Source organism: Neolamprologus brichardi, chromosome 9 (genome assembly GCF_056152115.1).
Source record: "Neolamprologus brichardi isolate AB-2024 chromosome 9, ASM5615211v1, whole genome shotgun sequence".
NCBI lineage: Eukaryota > Metazoa > Chordata > Actinopteri > Cichliformes > Cichlidae > Neolamprologus > Neolamprologus brichardi.
The window spans coordinates 19,528,687-19,550,149 of record NC_142112.1 but is presented as its reverse complement, the minus strand read 5'-3'; the positions used below and the strand labels follow the sequence as shown (position 1 = coordinate 19,550,149).

Sequence of the window (21,463 nt, the reverse complement as noted above, 5' to 3'; positions counted from 1 at the left end):
GCACTGTATGCGTGCATGTATGATGGTAAAAGAGAATGAGGCTTCCTAAGCAGGCCTTCTCACTCTAGGCTTAATGGTGGTAATCGTGGCGTGACCCAACATTAAGACAGTGTGTGCGTGTGTTTATGTGTGTCCCACTCTCCCTAATGGTGACGATGATGACATGTTCTCCATTAGACTAGTCAGTGGGCCACAGCAGATCTAGCATATTAATGATGCTGATGATGGCTTCTTTAATTACCTTCGTCTGCTGCTGCGTGGCCTGACTCCTTTTCCCCGATTCCTTTCATCACACACTCTCCTACGCATGCTGCTGGGTTGTTTATCAGTGGTTGCCATTACTGAAATCCTCTGTCTTGCATCTAGCCTGTGCGTGCACAGCTACATAACCAGCCTTGGTTGAAGTTTCACAAGCCCCTTCAGGAATCAGTAGAAAATAAGTTTAAACTTGTAAGGCATACAATGGAAATATTTTACCAAGTTCAGTCAATACGCCAGCACTAATATAATATCAAACAACATCCAACCTTAGAAATAATTCAATTTTGCACTTTTATTCCACAGATCCTGTATAAAGGAGGGTAAGCTAGTCCTTGAGGCGTAACAGGATTACTGACAAAAAAAAGAAAAAGAAATGTGCAAATATTGTCGTGCGGCGTCTAAAAAAGAAAAGGAAAAAGTCGACGTTTGATGAAAAACTCAAACAACAGAAAACTTTAAATGCATTATGGATTGAAAGGATTCGCAACAGCACAATGAGTGATGTTTAGCTGTCCGGCTGACCGGGTCGCACAAGTGCTTAAATAACAGCAGCAAAACAAAAGAGCAATTTTAGGGTCTGAGGTGCATCCGTGCTGTTTTGTTTCAGTGATGAGTTTGGCAAAGCACAGAGTTACGGGGAGGAGGCGCTGCCCCAAAGCATCTTGGGGGAGAGGGGAGCGGGAGATTGACAGACGGGTTGGTGTGAAGTCTGCAGTGATGCGGATGCTGTAGCGGTCCATTGTGGCGAAGAGAGAGCTGAGCAAAAAAGTGAAGCTGTTGATTTACCACTCGATCTACATTTCTACCCAAACCTACGCACGTGAGCTCTAGGTAGTGACCGAAAGAATGAGATCATGGTGGTAATAAGCTTCCCCCAAAGGGTGGTTAGGCTCTCCCTTAAACATATTCTAAGAACCTCAGCATAACTCGTTCACATCGAAAGGAAACTGTTAAGGTGGTCCGGTCAACAGGCTAGGATGCTTCCTGAATGCCTCCTAAGTGACTGCTTGGAAGCCGCGGGGAAGACCGAGGCCATGCTGGAGAGATTACATCTCATAGCTGGTGCGGAAACTGGAAGAGCTGGAACATGCTGCCAAAGGTGTGTGTCTCTACTTAGGCCACTGCCACCATGATCTGCACCCAGATAATCGGCAGAAAATGGATGGATGGATAAATATAGCATACATTGCAGTACGTGGTTTGCTTTTTAACTGCAAGGCATTTATACATAATTCATTAGGTTCTCCTGCACACGCAAACACGCACACAGATCCACACACAAGGACTAATAAATAAAAATAGAATAAATAAATAAAAATGTGCCAAGGTCAATCTCCTCGTGGATGCTCTTAGTTCAGTGCTCTCAGCTCAGCGACGTGGGGCTATCACACAACACAGCTTGTAATAGAGTGACACAACTCTTGGAATCTGTGAGGGCGAATTTAGCAGAGCTAAACCTTGTTGCCAAGGTGAAATAATTAGATGTTAACCTTGAATAATTACAGTATTAGTATTTTCCCTTACTTTTATTTGATTAATTAAACACTCTCATGTTTGATTTATTAACAAAAAAAAACTAATTTCCACTCTTTTTAAAAGTGTTGTAAATCTTGACCAAGGTGACAAACTGTTTATAAAGTAAAACATGAAATAAAATAAAAGAGCTATGACTGATGTGAGTCTGCCTTGGTGAAACTAACAAGGCAAATACGTATTTTGTGCTTGAACAAAGCTCAAAAAGCTTAAGAAATCCAACACATTATCAATAAAACAAAAACCAAAGGTGACAGCAAAGAGGAGAAAAAAAAACCTTTCAATACACCTTTTTCTTATCGCCTCTTCCTTCCAGTCTGAGACTAAATTCTTTCTGCCATATGTCACCTCTATGAACCCGTCTGTACAGGAACTTTTCATGATTTTGTACCGAGACAGAAACACAAACGTACAGCCTTCTTTGGTAAAGAAGGATATTGGGTGACAGCTAAGAAGGACGTGAAAAGTTATAGAAACAACACGCGAGGGGAAAAAAAACATGGTTAGTTTTCCTGCTTGACTGTCCTTTCCATCTCTCAAATGAATTACAGCAGTGTAGCTTAATGAGCTGTGTGGGATGGTGATGGGACACACATGCACACACACTGTGCAAATACAAAGTCCATTCCATGGTTTAACAGTCAGACAATTGGGCAACTTCTCTTTATTCATCAACTAAACAAATGAGCTTCATTTGTCTGTCCTCATTTCGCCATGTGTGTTGGTGTGTATGTTTGTGTGTGAAAACGGTGATCGAGCGCAGGTCGTTCTGAGCTAATTAGTCCAGGCTTGGGGGCTTCTATCACGTATAATGAGTGAGATCAGTGAACAGCTACAACCGTTACGGCGAACCGACATCTCAAGTGTCTCTAAAATTTGAAATATAATACATGCTTGTTTTGCAACGTGCATCCACTTAGCCAGATTGCAAACAAAAACCAAAAAGATATTTACAGGCTTGCACATACAACATGCTGTTCCATTTTTTTTTATACAAAAATCTGCAAACAAAAGTTCCACAGTTGAAAGTAGTTTGAGAGGTCCTATTGTGACTTTTTCTGGCTCAAATGAGAAAATCTTTCCATATTGCTTTAAAAAATATTTCTTCTCATTTCCAGGATTTCAAATATAGATGTTTTGTCAAGCCATGAATCTAAACAACCAGTCTTTGGTGCCTAGACCTTCAAATGTGGACGTTTTAAAAGAGAAACATTACTTATCCATGTCCGTCCGGTGTTGCTATGGCTGACGTGTCAAGGCACTGCCAAAGATACCTGTCCACATTTCTGTGCCAGCAACAGAATAGCAGTATTTGTTGCCCTGGGGTGAGAACGCACGAGTACTGGATGACATGATTTGATGGAAGATTTCTATTACGCAGTTAGGACCACAAATTTACAAAAACATATTGGCAAAACAAATGAATAAGGCCCTAATTCTAGCAGTCGAGTCCCAGACAGTTGATTCTGTTCATCTGGAAGTAGCGTTTTCAGTGGGAGAAACGTTTCGTCACTCATCCAAGTGACTTCTTCAGTCTCAGCTGACTGCAGCTTTCCCCAACCTTATAAACTGTACATTTGCATAAAGCTCTTCCGTGTTGATCCAGGCGTTGTTTGTTCTCACTGATGTATAAATCACATATAAATGAACCAAAACCATAAATTAATAATTAAAACCCTTAATTTAAATATGTTTTAAAATATTATATTGCAGATAATAACGGCCGGATTGTCATAAAAAGACAAAACAATGGCTTTTGGGGGAAAAAATTCCCAGACCTTCATTACAGTTATCCTATAAAATGTACCTCAACTGGATTTAGATCACATAACTGACTCTGCTAATGCAGATTATTCCAGTTCTTTACCTTTAAAAACTCCCGGGTTGCTTTTAGATTGTGTTTTGGGCCACTGTCCATCTCTTTGAAATGCCATTTAGTCAACTTCGCTCCAGTACAGCTGAAACCAAGCAGATAGTGTATCCCTATACAGTTCCGTCTTCTGTCACATCATCAATAAACAGCAGTGATCCAGCGCTGCTGGAAGATATGTATGTCAGTGTGTCACACTGCTTCCACCACACTTTACAGATGAAGTTGTATGCTTCCAAGCCTTCTTCATACTCATTTTCCTGCCATTTCCATATAACTTCATCTCCAAATAATGCTGTTGCAGAGCTGGTGTGGCTTTTATTTTCAGTGCAATATCAGCTTGGTTGATGCAGTGTTTAGCACTGTCAGCTCCCACGCTCCAAAGACATGATTGTGAGGTTAATTGGTAATTATAAATTGGCTGTAGGTGTAAATGTGAGCATGAATGGTGGTCCGTCTCTCTGAGTTAGCCCTATGAAGGACTGCACCCACCTCTCACCCTGTGACACATCCTCATTGGTTAATGCAGTTCATGTACTTTAGTCATACAACTATTAAAAGATTATGTTTAGGGAAATTCCAATATTACGTGGACCTAACTGCACATTATAGCGACATTCAACACACCCTTGCACAACTTAAATTTATATTGTGCATTCACACACAGATTGGTAAAAATCTACAAAGTATTTTTTCACATTCAGATGCAATTTTGTATTTTACCCCCTTCCAGAAAAAAAAAACTTCATAACAGAATTTGTATGCAGTTAAATACTGCCTAATGATTCATTGTGGGAAAAGGTGGTAACAGGAGGTAGCAGGATGACTCTTTGTTCCCTTTTTTTTTTTTGGCAGTTCTATGTTTTTCTCAAGGATATTAACAAGGGACCAGACTTCTCTCTGTAATCACTAGGCAAGCGCCCCGCTGACTCAGAGTGATTAAAATCTACTGTCTAATTGTATTTGTACAGATGACATCAATAGTAGTAAAGATATTTGGGCAACTAAAAAAGTTTAAGAGCATGAAAACATGCTTATAAACTTTGCTATCTGAAAACTTCTCTGCAAATTCTCATTAAAACTGCTTGAAATCTTTAACTTCATGCTCAAAGAAGTTGAGGTAAACACACTAATGACTATGATTGTGTGTGTTGTGTGTATGGCTGAGTAAGTGTGAGGGAGAGGGAAAGAGGGATGATCTGATCAATCACAAAAACATGCCTTATTTTTACCCTGATTGGTATTTGAACTGGACTCATGCAGAGGGACAGGACTGAGCAAAGTGTGCATGTATCTCTTCGTGTGTGTGTGTGTGTGTGTGTGTATCAGTGTGTGTATGTCCTGAGCAGCATGCATGGAAGCGCAAAACCGACTAACATGCGAATCGTTAACTTCATACCAGAAAAAAGATACTAAACAAACCCAGAAAACGCAAACAAGACTCTTTCGCGCACGCCTACGTGGTATACACTGTGCATACAAAGACATACATAGAGAAAAAGACAGAGCTATCTGAGGTTCAGCTTCTGTGCACCAAGGCAATTTGTAATATAGATTTCCTCTATAAGCCACTGTAGAGTACCATTTACCATTTCAAACCCTTTGATTTTTTTTCACCATTGGATAATTCATCTTCTGCCGCTCAATAACCAAGATTGGGACCTAATGAAGGAGTCATAGTCACAACGGCCATCACACAGGTGTTTAAACACAGTTTGGAGTCAAATTCACTGAAAAGCTCATCGGTTGTTGAAATGATGGAGGACACGAAGCATCCAAAGGAAAAATGCAAAGAATTGTGTACAAAGGTGGGTCAGTGAGCGCATAACGTATACAAATACATACTTTTTAATACATACATTAAAAAGTATAAGAGTGATTAACTGAATTATTTATAACCAGATGTAATCACTGTACTTGCTCATACAGTATCTTGAACTTAAACCCAAAGGTTACTGAAACATTACAGTTACAGTTACAACAACACCAGTAGTATTGGGAGCATTTTTATTGGCTGAGCAATGTGTTTCAGCCACAAGCCAAAACATGCACATACTACTTATGCTGCATGAACTTTTACCACTTTAGTTACTAAAGCGGAAAGCAGACTTTAGGTTCCATGCCAGAAGGCTCTACTCTGTTTCTACTAATACTAAAAGGCCAGAGAGGAAGTCCATTATTGATATTGGCAAGATTCTGAACTCATCTAACTTGTCAGTCCATTAAGGTCACCTGATAGGGGTTTGCAGTGTCTGCTTTACTATCTTAGTCATTAGATGCTCATGGCTGTTGCTCCTTAAAATGCTGTGAAGAAATACTATGATGCGATGGGTAAGAGCTGGATGAGAACATTTCTTGCACTTTCATATTAATCCATTAAATATAGGGCTATAGCCAGCAGCCTGTTTGCTCAGCTTAGCATGAAGTATGGAAACAGAGGGAAACAGCTAGCCCAGTTCTTTGGAGGCCCTGTAGAGTCAGGCTAGCTTGTAAAGTGTGCCCACAGTTTTGCAATGTTGTATCCACGAAGTTGTGGGATAAAAGAAAAACAAAAAAAGGAACTGGAGTTTGGGATTGGATCAGCCAAGTAAATCCACTTTAAGAAATTTTAACAGTAAAATCAAGGAGTTGACATTTCACAGCTTTCATTGTGTGTTTAATGTGTACTTCATGCCAAAATCAAAAGCCTCAATTTGAGGCAGTTTAGTAACCTACAGTTCAACTAGTCCATTAAAAAATCTGTGTGAAGACTGCAAACTCAGGCACAGATTACAACGTGAGTTAGATAATGGTCTCAGAGGCCTCTATTCACAGGCAATGGGACCTAGCTAAACAAACAGCTAAAACATGAAAGCTCGATTAGCTCAATAAATAAATAAACATCACAAAGAAAGGTATCTAGAAAAATTACTGTATAGATAAAAAAAAGGGAATCAATCAAAAGTAAACATGATCAAATAAGGAACTTAAATCAAAAATCAACGTGGGTACGGTCATATAAGGTGCTTTGCTAGCTGTCCCTGTGGCAGCGAAGCTGAAGCAGATGTTAGAAAAGGTTTTCAGCTGCATATCCAGTAAGCGTTGTACTTTCCGTTAATTATCCACAGCTATTCACTACAGCCACAGTCATTTTGATGACCTCTGCATAAGCTCATCGAGGAACCCAGAAATCCAAACAGTGTGTTGATTCCAATGAGATTCAAACAATTACAGCGGTGATGAATTCCCTTGGCAAGTATTATGGATGCATTCCAACAGCTAGCAGTTCACTATCCAAGCCACAGAAACTTTCCTTCCTAGGTAGCATATCAATCCCTTCACGTTTCTTCTAACCGCTAAGATTAATGTCTCTGTCCACACAAAAAGTCTTGAAGCCAGGTACGGTCACACTGTGGTCCACTAAGTATGTGTACCAATATCACTGCAGTGCTCCAAATACATACATAATAATAAATACAATACACAACACTCTGTGCTTTTCCTCAGAGAATGGTCTTAATCAGATCGCCAAGCTCATCTGTATCATTGTCTAAACGCCTCAAATACCCCCTGATGATCGCTGGAACAGCTCCATCATTGAAACCCCAAAGTTTCCTGCGTGGGTCCTCCAGGATTACAGGCCCTGCACTGGGCAATAGAACTGTCAGCACTATCAGCTGATCAACAGCCCCCACTGCAAGAGTGTAAGATGAAGAAAAACCTTTAGTAGTACACTAAACTTGACTTTGCAAGACTTGCAGAACAAACACTAGACGTTTCAGCTTAGTATAAATCACAATGAGCAAGAAAAAAACCCTAAAATGTTCCATTCATGCCTCCATTTTCTTAACCGCTTATTCAATTTAGTCACAGGGATCTGGAAGTTCTCCCAGCTGTCATAGGGTGAGAGGAAGAGAACACCTTGAACAGGTTGCCAGTCACATCACAGGGGTTACACAGAGAAGCAGACAACCACGGACACACACTTACACTTCTACGGCTAATTTGGAAGCCCAGTTAACTTAACATGCATGTCTTTGGAATACCTGATGAGAACCCATGCAGGCACACGGAGAACATGCAGCAACCTGCACATAAAAGCCCCAGCCGCCGCATTCAAACCCAGAGCCGTCTTACGGTGAGACAGCAGTCTATTTTTGAAACTGTATTTTTTAATGATAGAAAGAAAAGGAATTTACTGTATTCATTTGTGAACATTTAATTGCCTTTAATCAGTCAGTTGTGCTGTTTTCAGGATTCCAGGCTTTTAGAAAATAGCTACATTTTTCCATAAGAATAAGAAAACTTCATCTTGATGGATAAAGGGCAAATAAAATTAAAACCATGGGGACTGGGCGAAGAAAATCAACTTATTCATCTTATAAGATTTTTCTATATTTTTGAGGAATTTCCCGAAACGTGTCCGCATGAGGAAAAAAAATCCTTTAATATTGCAACTTTTATTATAGAAGAAAGAGACCTTTTTTTTTCTTGATAATTCTTGCACTAGCAGTCATTGGCACGTCTGCTTCAATCAATAGTCTGACATACCTCTGACAAATGTCATGCAAAATTTTTGATCACAGACAACAGAGAAAAGAGAGCCAGCCACGCAGCAAAGGCAGACATGAAAGAGTTTTCAACACTCGTGAAATAGATGAAGAACTCTTCGCGAGCGCTGACATGGCTTCTGACTGACCAATCAGCTGGCCTTAGTTGGTGTCTTACTGGCCCTGGGCTATCACAATTGTCAAGCCATGGTGCACTAAACAGAAGAAAGGAGAGCCATGTTATGTGGACTGCATTATTCACAAGGACAGAGTGGAGGGAAAAAACGGAGTAAGGTGAAGGAAAGTGAGTGAAGGGGAACAAAATGAAAAGAGAAGAAAACAACAGAGCACATGAGTGAGAGAGGACAGAAAAACAGGAGTGGGAAAGAAAAGAAGACACGAAAGAGAAAATGAAATACATAAAGAAGAAACTTGAAGGTAAAAAAAGGGAACAAAACACATAATCAAGGCATGAGAGAGCACCGTGGTGTGGGGAAGCTTACGGCTGGATTCAGAGTTTGTCAAATCTAAATGAACATCACTTCCCTACACTGGCTATGGCCTTAATTATCCATTCTGCCTTTGTACAGCGGCAGCTCAGCTCTGACAACTGCTCTCCCTTGAGATTCCCCCCAGCTCCCAGCTAGAACATTAGGGAATATCAGGGAATATTACACCTAGGAATTAACGCTCCAAATCACCTTGCTAGGTTTAGGTCCCGCATATACCCCTCCCTTTCTTGGACAAGATAATCCTGGCTCTAGCACCGGATATATGCCACTAATCATCAAAAAGGCAAGGGGGTGGGTGGAGGGTTGCAGGGAGGGAAGGAACAGCAAGGAAGATCTTCAAGGGAAAGGGAGAATAGAGGAGATCATGAGTATTAGTATTCATGTTTATGTAGTACAGTACACCTGGCTTAAATGTTTCATCCAGATGGGTCAGCGAGAAAAATCAATAGGCTGACTGGTAGAAGAGTTAGATAATCGCATTTAAATAATGAAGTGGTAAAACCTGGCATAGCTGTAATTTGTGTACACACAGTATCAATTCATTTTCTTCTCAGCAAACACCTCACCTGCATTGTGCCCCGAGCCCCTTTTTAAACAAACACCTGAAATTATTTGGGAAGACTGCGTCACTGAGGTTTGGTGCGTATTTCTTCACCTGGTCCAATGCATCCTGTTTCTCTCTCTCTGCTGTGAGTTTCTGATGGACAGCCTCTGTCAGCTCCTTCTTCAGCCCCGCAGCCATTGACCTGCGAGCGAAAACAAAACAGCCGAGCTTAGTATGATCCTAAGACGAGGCTTATCAACGAAAAACAAAACAAAAGACAGCTTAAGTGAGCAATTCGTTTTTGGTTAAACTGATTTCATTATTCAAATGTATTTTACAAATACATTATTTCCATTAGCGCTCCCCAAAAACAAACAGAGACAGAAAATCCCGATCCGTGTTAGTGTTTAACGCAGGCCCCGTGAAGTGTGAGTATGTGTGTGTGGCAGCCGAGCTAAGGGAATGTGAAGGGGATCAATATGAAGGGGTCTATTCCTGCCACGCACCGTGCGTCCGTGCGTGCGCGAGTCAGTCAGTGTCTACGAGTGTGTGTGTACGTGTATGCGAGCGAGCCTGTGTGTGCCGGCTGCCCTGGCTACAGCCGAATCAATACGACAAATGATTACCATTTCCACAAACCTCCCTCCACAGCCTCACTTCGGCCGCTCTCGGGCCTCGACACCCCTCCGCCAACACTCCACACAGACACACACATATATATATATTTATATCTATATACACACACACATAAACAACCCCCCCCCCTCCTCCACTCTTGACCCATACCTCTAAAAAGCTGATATAAAAATGAGAAATTACAACTTTATGAATAGTAAAAGCATCAGGGCCTTTTACGGCCAAAAGTTTTTTGACCATAATCTGAAGTTAGCATATTATTGATTTTACAGTTAAAAAAAAGAATGACTAGGCAGGGAAAGACCACAAAGTCAGCATCTGTCTATTAGTTTTTATTGGCTTTTGTGTTAAAACGACTCATCCAAAAATATCAAAACCTTAATAGAAAGCCCAGTATTTACCCAACTAAATCTTTCTAACACTGGTGATAAATGTGATTTATACTTCATACTTAAGTTCATTAATCAGTCTATTAAGTGCTAAAAAAAATGAAACTTTAACTTACTACCACTTGTTCTGTCTACAACTTATTATTTTCATTATCGTTTAATCTGCCAATTATCTTTCATTTTTAATTATTTACACTGTCTAGAGCAGTTCCCAAGGACCCAAAACCTAAAGTGTTTTTACATGATTATAGGTTTTATCCTCTCAGAAAGACAAACCCCAAATGATAGAAGATCAAATTTTTAGATTTGAAAGGCTGGGGAAACTTGTTTTGTCATTTCAGATTATATTTGATTACTTTATAAAAAATGTCACGGATAGCTGTTGCATTAAGAGATGGCCGATAGCAGAAGGGTGACAAAAATAAGAGAGAAACAAGAAGGCGATATCTCTAGGCCACCAGTGCTCTCCTTAGATCCTACAGTTTTCCTTGGGTAAGAAGTGAATGATGAAAAAGTAATGATCAAAAAAAATTATGAAATATGAAACCTTGATAGTTATGAAGGCACACCAGCAAGAGCTGGGCAATTTTAATTAATTTTCTTCTCAGATGATTAGAAGGCGATAAAATGAAGAATAAAAATCCGTATACGTTTGTATAATGAAAGGAAATCGTAGCCGACTACGCTCAGAATCCCTCACTAAATGTTCCTCAGCAACTTTAAAGCTGAGCCTAATAAAGCAACTCATTGGTAGCAAAAGTTGAAGGAAAAGCCGTACAGCCAAAACAAAAGGAAGAGAAAATGTCTGACAGATCGGTCCGTAGAGAGAACATATGATAGGATGAACAGAGTGGGAGAGAGAAGGAAAGAAAGAGAGGAGGCGTCCTGTGGAGAAAGAAGGGGGATTTCCCACAGCACAGATGGAAGCCATTAGCATGGTGCTGTTGCTTAAAAACCTTTCATGTCTTTGCAGTTATTAGATAATACCCGGTTAACAGTAAACAGCATGATTCTGCAAATGGATATAATATGCAGGCACAGCGATTGTTTTACCATACAGCATCTAAAATTGGTTAAAATCTAATAAAATGTAATAATTCAGAATGTAACCTATAAAGTCTCCATACTGAGTTTTAAATTGTCAGTTGACGAGCAAAATGTTCCATGGCTCAACTTAACCAAGAAACTCCCCGAGACGGAGACCGTAGCGGTGAGGTCATGTCGAAGCCAAAGCCGCAACCACAACTATGCGTGCACAAACAGCAACACACAAACACACACTCGACTGGGTGATACATGCTTGCTGATGTCATCACCGCAGCTCTGGTGAAACAGAGAGGTCAACCAGAGGTCTCACCTCTGAACTCCGCGACCCAACATCTGCTTGCTCACCTTCTCCCATCAATACATGTTTGTATACATTTTCTCTCGCATGAATCCAGGAGCAGATAAAAGGGAAAGCAGTTCACATGTTCAGGAACAATGTAACATTTTGCTTTGCAGGCTCAAACAATGTATGCATTTAGAGCTCAGGGCTGTTCTGCTCAACACATGTTCGGTAAAAAAAAAAGAAGCCTACTGTGCGTCGCACGTAAAAAAGTCTAAATGTTTTTGATTACCGAGCTTACGCGAGGGACGGCGGGAAGTGGGATGAGAACGGAAGCCGCTTTCCCTTTTTCCTTCTCTTTGCTTCTTACCTTATTTTCTCCTCTGCTAGCTTGCCTTCATTCAGACACCCCTCCATCCGCCTCACCTCCTCTGCACGGGCTGCCAACTCCTCCACTGAGCAGGAGAGAGAGAGAGAGGGGAGACAGAGGAAGAAGAAAAGTGTGCGATAAAAAGCAACAGTTCATTTCAGACACACTTAGTTGGGATTCATTAGAGAACAGGCCTTATTCAAATAATCACACAACCACAAAAAAATGCAAAAAATAGTCATAAAATTGCCTCAGATAGCTCTCGATGCAGAGATGATTTTGTTTTTTGAACTGGATTAAAGAAATAACTCTCCGAGATGACTACACACTTGCACGACACTTTACATCTTTTAGCAGGCAAACGTTAACTGGATGATTTACAAAACCTGCATACGGAGGTCTTTATTGATTCTTGTCAAGTTCAGCACGAGTGGGAAAACATGAACTGCGAGTCACCTTCAAAGCGAACCAAGAACTCTGCCACAGAAGAGGCACTGAATGCCTTTCAGAGGCGGAGAGGGAAGGGAGGAATGAACACAGTGCACTGCTTACAGTTGGTCGGCGAAGCAACCTTTTGTTGAGAGACAAAAGGGGTGCTCCCTGGTTTCGTCAATAGATGGCACTCTTTACCTTGAGCAGGCCACTTGAGCTCATACCCCTGACTGCAGCCCTTCAATCACATACCCTTTTCAGCCGTCTCTTCCATCTACATGCAATAAAACCCCATTGTCCTACACTTAGTAGTTTAGCACATTGAGGGATGCATAATAAACCACTAGTCAGGTTTCTTGGCTAGGTTTGCTTTGCAGGCCCTGTTCAGTTTGAATTTAAAATTTAGGATTTGCCCCCGCACTCCCCTCTTTTTTTTTTGTTCTGTATGCTGTTTTGTGAGTCAATGTTTCTTCATAGCTCTTAAAACCTTTTCACTAAATTCAGTATTCATTGAATATAACATAAACTGTCAGCCATCGGTGACCAAGGCTAGTGAATATTGAGAAGGTCTGTGCGCTGAATATGAAGAGGTGTGTGCGCTCCTGAGTCTGTGTTTATGCGTGCACGTGTGTGTGCGAGTGCGGGTGTTTGTTGAATATTTACGGAGCGGACCTTGACTTTCTGAGTGTGTATTTGGGGGTGTGAAATAGAAATATAGGAAATGTGTATTTCTGTAAGCTTTTTAAGGCCACACAGAATGCTAGGATAGAAGTGGTGGGAAAGACTGAACAGGAGGAAGCCAAAACCAATACCATAAAGGAAACAATACAGAAAAGAAAATCCACATTTAATAAAACTATGACTAATTTATGGTTTTGTTGCATCAAAACTGTTTAAACTAAAGCCCTAGGAAAATTGAAGCTGCAACTGCAATTGCTAAATATTTAACGATGCGCTTTTATTTGTGTATCTATGTGCATGCATGTGCCCTGCCTTGGCTATTTTACCAAACCTCAAGGTGAAAGTTTTGCTATGAATCTCAATAATCAATAAAGTGGAGATGTGAAAACTTGAGATGGGGATCAAATTCGTATTCAAGGCATTCGCTTTTCAGGTGACCTCAGTGACACCTTCCACCAGGGGAAGCCACAGAGAGAGCAATTAACTGCATGCGCTGACCGTTTACACAAACTCTCTTATTTGTGCCCGAGCTCGCATAAATAAAGGTGAGCACGCAACTGAAATACACACTGAAAATTAAGTGAAAAACAAATTTGTAGAAATACGAGGGGAAAAAAAGGGCATAAAGGAAGCTGGTGCAAACACATACAAGTCCTTACTTAAATGTGTATATTTAGCTTGGCAAGACTTGATGACCAAATACTGACAATTTTTTTCCACATAAAATGAGGATCTGCAGAGGGGGTGTGGATTTTGACACTTCTCTCTTTATCTTAGTAAAAGCAGAACTGCGATCCATATCCTGAGGTCTGAGGCCCTTAGCAAACTGTTTTGAGTGGCTTCATGAGCTGTGTCCGTAGTTCACAATTTAAGATCTTCAGTCCTTCTCTTTCTTAGCTCTTTGATTCTCGTCTTCACAACTTACGGTGTGACATTAGGCCACAATGTAACTCTCTCCCGATCTCTCCTTCTCAGTGCCTTCGTAGGAGCTTCAAAGCCCATCATGCAGCATCAGCCTATAATCACAGATCTGCGGTCAGATTACCCTGCTCTCACCGCTAACCTTTAACATGAGAAGGATGAAAACCTTGCTAACCCTGAATCAGTGGTTGGGGCTAGGCCCGGCCCTGCCTGGCCCTCATAAAAGCTTCATAAGGCTTCATGGGAGCTTCCTTTGGCTTTGTTGGGGGATTCGGAGCCGGCTAAGGTGCTCCCGAGAGATGTCCCAAAGCCTCCCAAGACTCTTTCTCTCTCTTTCTGAAGTTTCATGGGCTTGCAACACTGCTTTTGGGTATCAGCCAAAAGGTGCAGACACACAGCCGCACACTGTCATGCACACAAATACACCACAAGAAGACCAAAAAAAAAAAAAGAAAAACCACACCTCGTATGCACACAACAGTGAACACTCACAAAGACAAAGACTAACACACACAAACACACACGCGTACACCCCAACACACTCCCCTCTTGCTCTCTCCTCTTCGCTTTATTTACAATCCTCTGGCAGCGGTACAAGGGCCCGGGGCTATAACACACGGCACCTAATGCTCAAACTGCCAGGTAATCTCATGTCTGACATCCCCCTTTGATAGAAACTGATCAATAGACTCTTGTAAAGGAGTCATTTTCTCTGATGTTTCTACCAACCACTTCTCTCTATCTCTAACTCTCTCTCCTTTTCGCCCCCCCCCCCCCTTCTCTTTTATTAGCCATACATTTATAATTCATATTTCAGCGGGGCTGAGTTTGCTCTGAGACAAAGAGAGAGAGAGGGGGGGGGGGGGGGGGGGGGGTAAGGGGTAAGGGGTGGGGGGGTATGCTTCTTTGTGTAATAAAGAACAATAGTGGTGAAATGATGGGGAGAAATGCCAGTGTTTGCTGCTGGTTCCGGTGAACAACAGTTTTGGGGATCGATAGAGTGTGAAATGGGATTATAGCTAGTAATAGAGGTGAATTGGAGGAGAGAGGCCTGTGCACGTGTGTGTCCGGGGATCCAGACTGGATAGCAGCAGCGCGCACACACACACATGCGCGCACACACATTCACACGTACAAACGAGTGCACACACAAACGTGCAATAATGATTTCATCATCTTTAGGCAGATGCACATCAGCAGCACAGAGGGGTGGTAATATCACATTTCTGTTTTGGTGGAAGTGTGGAAATAAGGATATAGTGTTTTTGTTTATGCCGTTATTTCATTTGTTGTCACACGGCATCACATTTATTTTGCATTATAACCAACCTTACAACACATCTTATTTAAGATGTAAGATGACTCTACTAGTCGGGTTTGAATATTTTAAAGATCCATCCCCGCCCGTGTTTCACGAGCAGATGCTATGAAAACACCTACTTAAGAGTACGCCACATCTGATTTTCCTGGAAAACAGATTACGAATACAATCGTCCCTTCGGTACACCTTTATGTGCATTTTCTGTAATGGCTCGTGTGCACTGTATGTTCGAAATAGTGCAATTTTCCGCATGTATCACACACACCCCGGCCTATTCCGAGAGCCATAAGTGACAGAATGACAGTAAATTTGACACAAGCACCCATACGCCAAGTTTAAGGACTTTTTTCTATCCTTTTTAATCACTCCTTTCTTTCCAGTCTCTTCATCCTATCCTGACACAGTCTGATTGAATCCAGCTGCCTTCAGACACTTCAATCTAATCCATGTGACACTTCCCTGGTTTCCAACTCATTCTCTTTTCCTGCTTCTTTCCTTCTGTCTGGCCACAGAGACCTTTATATAATATCCATTACTCCCAAACTACATTTATATATTAAACTGTAGAAAGCATATCAACAGCATCAGAGGTAAAAATGCTTTGTTAAAAACACCAAAAATGGCAATTTATCTCGTTAACTGTCTAAATAGCAACATCAAAAATGACTTTGGACTGATATGATTATTACTTCTGAAAACCTCATACTGGCAGCTACTGTGCTGATAATTCATTGATTTTTAATTTACCAGCTGAGTAATTTTGTTATTTTACATAACAATTTACAGACGACTGGGTTATAAAAGGCTAATAAGTTATGTAGAGTAATTTAAAGCATCTTAAATATGCATTCCTGATTAAATTATTCTGGTTAGAGTCAGCTCTAGCATACATTTTCTTGTTGACTCACAATTGTATACCTGTTTCTGCCTGTCCATATTTTTCTTATCATTCAAACCTGTTCACGTTCACAGTCCAGTCCATCTTAGATGAGGTCTGCTGTTATTAAGCAACAAACAAAATCATCACCACTCAATGAAATATTTTCATAATACAGAAAGAACCTCGACGAGGGCTTCATGTTAATAAAAAGGCCCTTTGTTCATGACAGTAATTTCTCAAGCTGACTCCTCACCCAGTTTATTCAGACCACTGCTATATCCAGGTAAACAATGCCCCCTTTGTTATAATAATGCATCTTTATTCTTCTTAAGTCATTACAATAGGCTCTGCATTGCTGGATTGTATTTGCTGAAGGTAAAAGCTGAATAATATGTGGTTTTGTGTGTAGAGTAGAGTTGAGGGAATGCGTTTTGATCACAGACAAAGGCCAGGCTACACAGCGTTGTCCTTCTGTCTCTATCTTGTTAATGAGCAGTGTTCAGTGAGCAAGCCAGCCACTGTCTGCCACAGAGAGAGACCTCAGATTCATCTCTCTGCGGACAATAGGTGATTGTGTGTGTGTGTATGTGTGTTTGTACCTTGGAGAGCCAGTGTGTATGTGCTAATTAAAGCAGTGGGAGTTGGAAGAAATGGCTGCAAGCGTGCGCATGTGAGGTGTTTGCCTGGCGTGACCGTCGATGTGTACGTTAATTCTTAATGAGACATTTCTGTGCCCAGAGAGACCCAGCCATCACCATTCCTACACTGACGCACTACTACAAAGGCCACCATTGGCCACACGCACACATGTACAGACACACACAGAAACCAGATCATTACCATACAGCTAAAGCAGTGCACCATTAAATCAAACCTCTATCTACAGTGTGTGTGTGTGTGTGTGTGTGTGTGTGTGTGTGTCTGAGTTAACATGGTGTGCAGACAGCTAGCTACAACATCACCACACTGCTGGCTAATTTGAGCTAACTGATTGAGCTAACAGCAGTGCGGGCGGTTCTGCAACAAAAGACAGGACAGGCTGCGTACTGTAGCTCCTCTGGTATGCGATGGGCTTCTGATCGCCAATAATGTCCAAAACCTTTGCAGCGGGGAAATGTTCATAGAGTGCTAATAATAAAGGCAGGGTGATGAATGGATCAAGCAGTGAACTGACATAAAATCTTTGCTTTAGGTCATGTTGACTTGCTTGTTAAAAAAATGTGGATGCTGAATCAAGCACTGGTGAAATACAGGTTAATTTTCACATGATACTGAGTACAGTGTTAGTTCAGGCAGGCCACAAAGTCAAGCATAGCCATATTCCTGTCAGATCAATTGATCTCCATGCTTGCCCACAGCTGGAGGCTCAACTAATGCATCTAGCTGGCAAATCTCATAAAGGCCACACTGTGTAAGTGTCTTTAGGAACCTACGGCTTCTTCTCATCTACATGCCACATTGCAACCCACCTTCATCCCCACTCTTCCTTTTCATGCTATGCTGACAGATTCATATAATGCGTGCAATAACACTGTCATTGAACCCTACTCTGTTTTATGTTGGGGTCTGGCTCTTGCTCTCTCCGACTACAGACATCCACAAATGCGCGCAGAACAGCAGAGAAGTCCCTGAACAGCGACACAATACTGAATATTAATAGCGTTCTTCTTATAAATATATTAGTCCTAACTGAAATATGTATATGTTATCAACATGAATATACGGTTGACAGAAAATTATTAGTTTATGACTAACTGCATACATGGATCAGGACCAACGGCAGCTTATCAGTTTATGGACTGATTGCTACCTGTAACTTGGTGACTGCTGCGCAGCTCCTCCAGCTCTTTCCTCAGCTTTCCGATGAGAGTGCTCAGGGTCTCATTCTCTCTGATAGCACTCTGCAGCTTCTCCTGCTCCTTGTGTAACGCCTCCTGAAGCATCTGGGCCTTTCTTCTCTCCACATCCACCTCTCGGCTCTTTCTCACAGACTCTTGTCTGGCCTCCTTCAGTTCCTCATCTGACTGCCTGCGGAGTGTCACCTGTACCTGCAGCGTACGGGCCAAAGAAACATCCAGCGTCTGTTCGGTTTAAATATGTTGCACAGTTGTGTTTATAATGTGCTGTTGCCATGTAACAGTTGCCATCAATAGACCTCTAAATATATCATCAGAAATCACGTATTATTTGCTTTGCTTGCTGCTTACATTTAAAGAATTTCCAAAATGGTATCGCATCATATTGTATGGTCCTGAATAAAAACCAAAGATAAAAGATATATATATTTCCATTTAATCTAAAGCTGGAAAAGACAGAAGGTGGTGGAAATGATGGTGAATATAATAATAATAATAATAATACAATAATAAAACAGAAAAACATCATGAACCAATATAAATTCTGTGTTTCTGTAAAAAACACACATTTAGTAACCCAAAAAATACATTGTCAAATACAATTTCCTTAAAAAATGTTTTTAGTGTTAATGGCTCTGAACTCAGCCCTTGTATGTATGACTGATAACTCATGTAAAGGATTAGACTCTTGTATAATTATGTATATATGCATAATGATAAAAGTTAATAATGTGTACATGCATTATGCATGTGATGAATGTAGATGTATACTTCAAGATATGTGTACCTACATGACACGGACTCATTATGTGGTATTCCACAGGGGAGTTGTGTGAATGAATGGGCAAGACTTGACAGCAAGAGAACCTGCCGCTGTGTGTGTTTGTGGGAGTAATTGTAAGTGTGCGAGCATATGATTTTGGTAAGAGTAACATGTGTTCTGCTAATATGTGACAAACACAAATTAATGTGCGAAATCAAATATTACCGTTTCCACCTACCCATACACGGCTAAGCAAGCGTACACACAGACACGCGCAAACATAGACACTCACACACATACAAATGATGTGTCCAAGACTGCCAGGAATGCTGGCGTTCTGCCAGGCTACAGTCACCACTTTGAGTAATTTGAATATTTAGTGTCCCATTGAGCTCTTAATTGGAGTCAATTTCACCAGCCTTGGCACCGTTTGGTGCTTTAATTAATGGCGAGGCAATTTGTTTCTGCCAGACAATCGCAGGACAATCACATGAGTGGTGGGTGTGTGGTGCCCGTGGAGGTGGTTGAAGTACTCCTCTTTGGGAACTCAAACATGTCCTTAGATTGAAATGACTGCATCGCGAACATTTAAGGACAATGGCACATGCGTCTGAATTTAAAAGCAGACGGGACAAAGGTCAAATTAATATAGCTCTCACTAAATTAGAGGACAGGTCAGCAGATATGCATTACTTTAGTACCTTTTGGGTGTTCGCCAGTTCAAGCTCTAAGGATGCCACTTCCTGTTTTGAACGAATCACTTCCTGTTCCAGCTGTTTTTGATTGCTCCGGTGAGTTTGCTGGGAAGCAGCGAGACTTGGTTTCAGACCCACCTTTTCCTGGACTCTAAGGTAAGGAGAGCAAAGAATAATTGCCTGAGCAAACCGGTCTGTAAAAAATGTGCTGCCCAAGTTAACACAGCGTAATAATATGTAAACCAGATAGCATATTAATGATTACTGAAATTAAAAAAAAAAGATTTCAATAGATTTTTACATTTGCCAAGTAACATAATATATCTACTGTGTGCCATTTAGTAAGCAGACTGTTGCGAAAATGAGAGCGAGTTGGGGGTGGAGACTGATGAGAAGGGCATGAAAGGAGAGACAAGGACAGAAACCGAGCAGCAGAGGAGAATGAGAGTTTTATAGACTCTGTTATTACTGTCTCTCTAGCTCTGACTTCATCTGAAGAATAGTGTTTTCACACACCGCAAGGTGTTCAACCTGTGTTGCACAGCGCTGAAACACACACACACAAAGAAAAAAATGAGTGCTGGAATGTAGCAAAAACTGTTTGTCCATGTAAATATAAAACAAACTTTAAATATAAGCCTACATTTACATTTGTCAGCGTTACTTCTGAATACTGGAATGTCAACAAATTTTATCTCTCAGCTGTTATCACTGAACATAACTGTAAGTATTGAAACTGTGGCAGATATATTTTAATGTTTCATTGTGATGATAATACACAGAATGCGTAATCCCAGCAGTGCCATGCAGGATATTACCTTCTGCAGCTGCTGTCTGAGTCTTCCTAGACTCAAATACTCCTCATCAGAATGAGAATGGCTCCGACGATAGAGCTGCAGGTCACACTCCACAGCAAGTTTCTATAAGTAACGAGAGAGAGGGAGAGTAAGTGATATAGATAGTTAGAAAAAACATATTTTTTAAGAACATCCCGCTTGTTTAAATCTTATTTTAATCAGTTCTATAACCCTAAAAACACCTAAACAGAAACTTAAATAGAAACAAACCACCAAGTCAAGACACAAAAGGGCGAATGAATTGAATGAATTGCATTTCAACAGATTACACTCATTTTGGTTTACTAATAAATGGCAGTGGCATTGATGGGCCATTAAGGAAGCACATTATTGTGTGTTACACTCATTTGTGTATTGATTTGCACAGAGAAACATGACCTTGGTGTTTCAAGCACATTATACAAACTGTAAAACAACAAGTTCGAACTTAGCACGTGACTCTAGCTCATAGGAAGTACTATGAGCAATCGCGCTCATGAACATCTGCCTTGTTCTCTTAATTACAAATGTATATATATGTGTATATATGTATATCTCTTTGGAAAACAGTGAAAGTGTTACACTTTGTTTTTTACTCCAGAGAGCATCGCCAGGAGTAATGCTCTCGCTTTTTTTCATAAATTGCTTAATGTATCACTACCCTCAATCTTACCCTATTAGCTGCTGTCCTTTATACAGGCAAATTATGTAAGTAATTCAAAAGTAGACATCTTTATAGGAAAGGGAAGAAATCTTACTTATCTTCAACTGTCCATCTTTATGTTATAGTGAAATATTCTCTAGTCGAATATAAATTGACCAGTAGAGATAGAATTAAGATACTACACTCACAATTTGAGCCAGTCCATGGTTTTCTTCCCCATTTATCCCTCAAATATGAAACGCTATAACTTCTAAACTGCTTTTATAGTCATGTTTTCTTTCATTTAAAACTGTTTCATGTTTTCCACACTGTATTTCTTCGTAAACAGGAAATAAAGGCAATGGTGATTTTAGGGTTAGCCAAGCCCAACAGTGACATGAGGTAGCGCATTAGCAGGACGTGAAGCTCCATAAGAACTTCTAACCTCTTGATAGGCGCCTTAC

The 21,463-nt window shown here is 40.8% G+C and overlaps 1 protein-coding gene across 2 annotated transcripts in view; it reads right to left on the bottom strand.

The window, feature by feature from the left end:
• Positions 1 to 21,463, bottom strand: part of LOC102798253 (uncharacterized) — a 90,779-nt gene that overhangs the window by 14,135 nt on the left and 55,181 nt on the right. For both annotated transcript variants that reach the window (XM_006794688.3, XM_006794689.3), the window contains 6 exons: positions 20,339 to 20,440; positions 19,990 to 20,066; positions 19,527 to 19,671; positions 18,017 to 18,254; positions 11,972 to 12,056; positions 9,361 to 9,451 (listed from right to left, as the gene is read on the bottom strand). In XM_006794688.3, the coding sequence (XP_006794751.2) occupies positions 9,361 to 9,451; positions 11,972 to 12,056; positions 18,017 to 18,254; positions 19,527 to 19,671; positions 19,990 to 20,066; positions 20,339 to 20,440 (738 nt within the window). The remainder of the gene's footprint in view (positions 1 to 9,360; positions 9,452 to 11,971; positions 12,057 to 18,016; positions 18,255 to 19,526; positions 19,672 to 19,989; positions 20,067 to 20,338; positions 20,441 to 21,463) is intronic.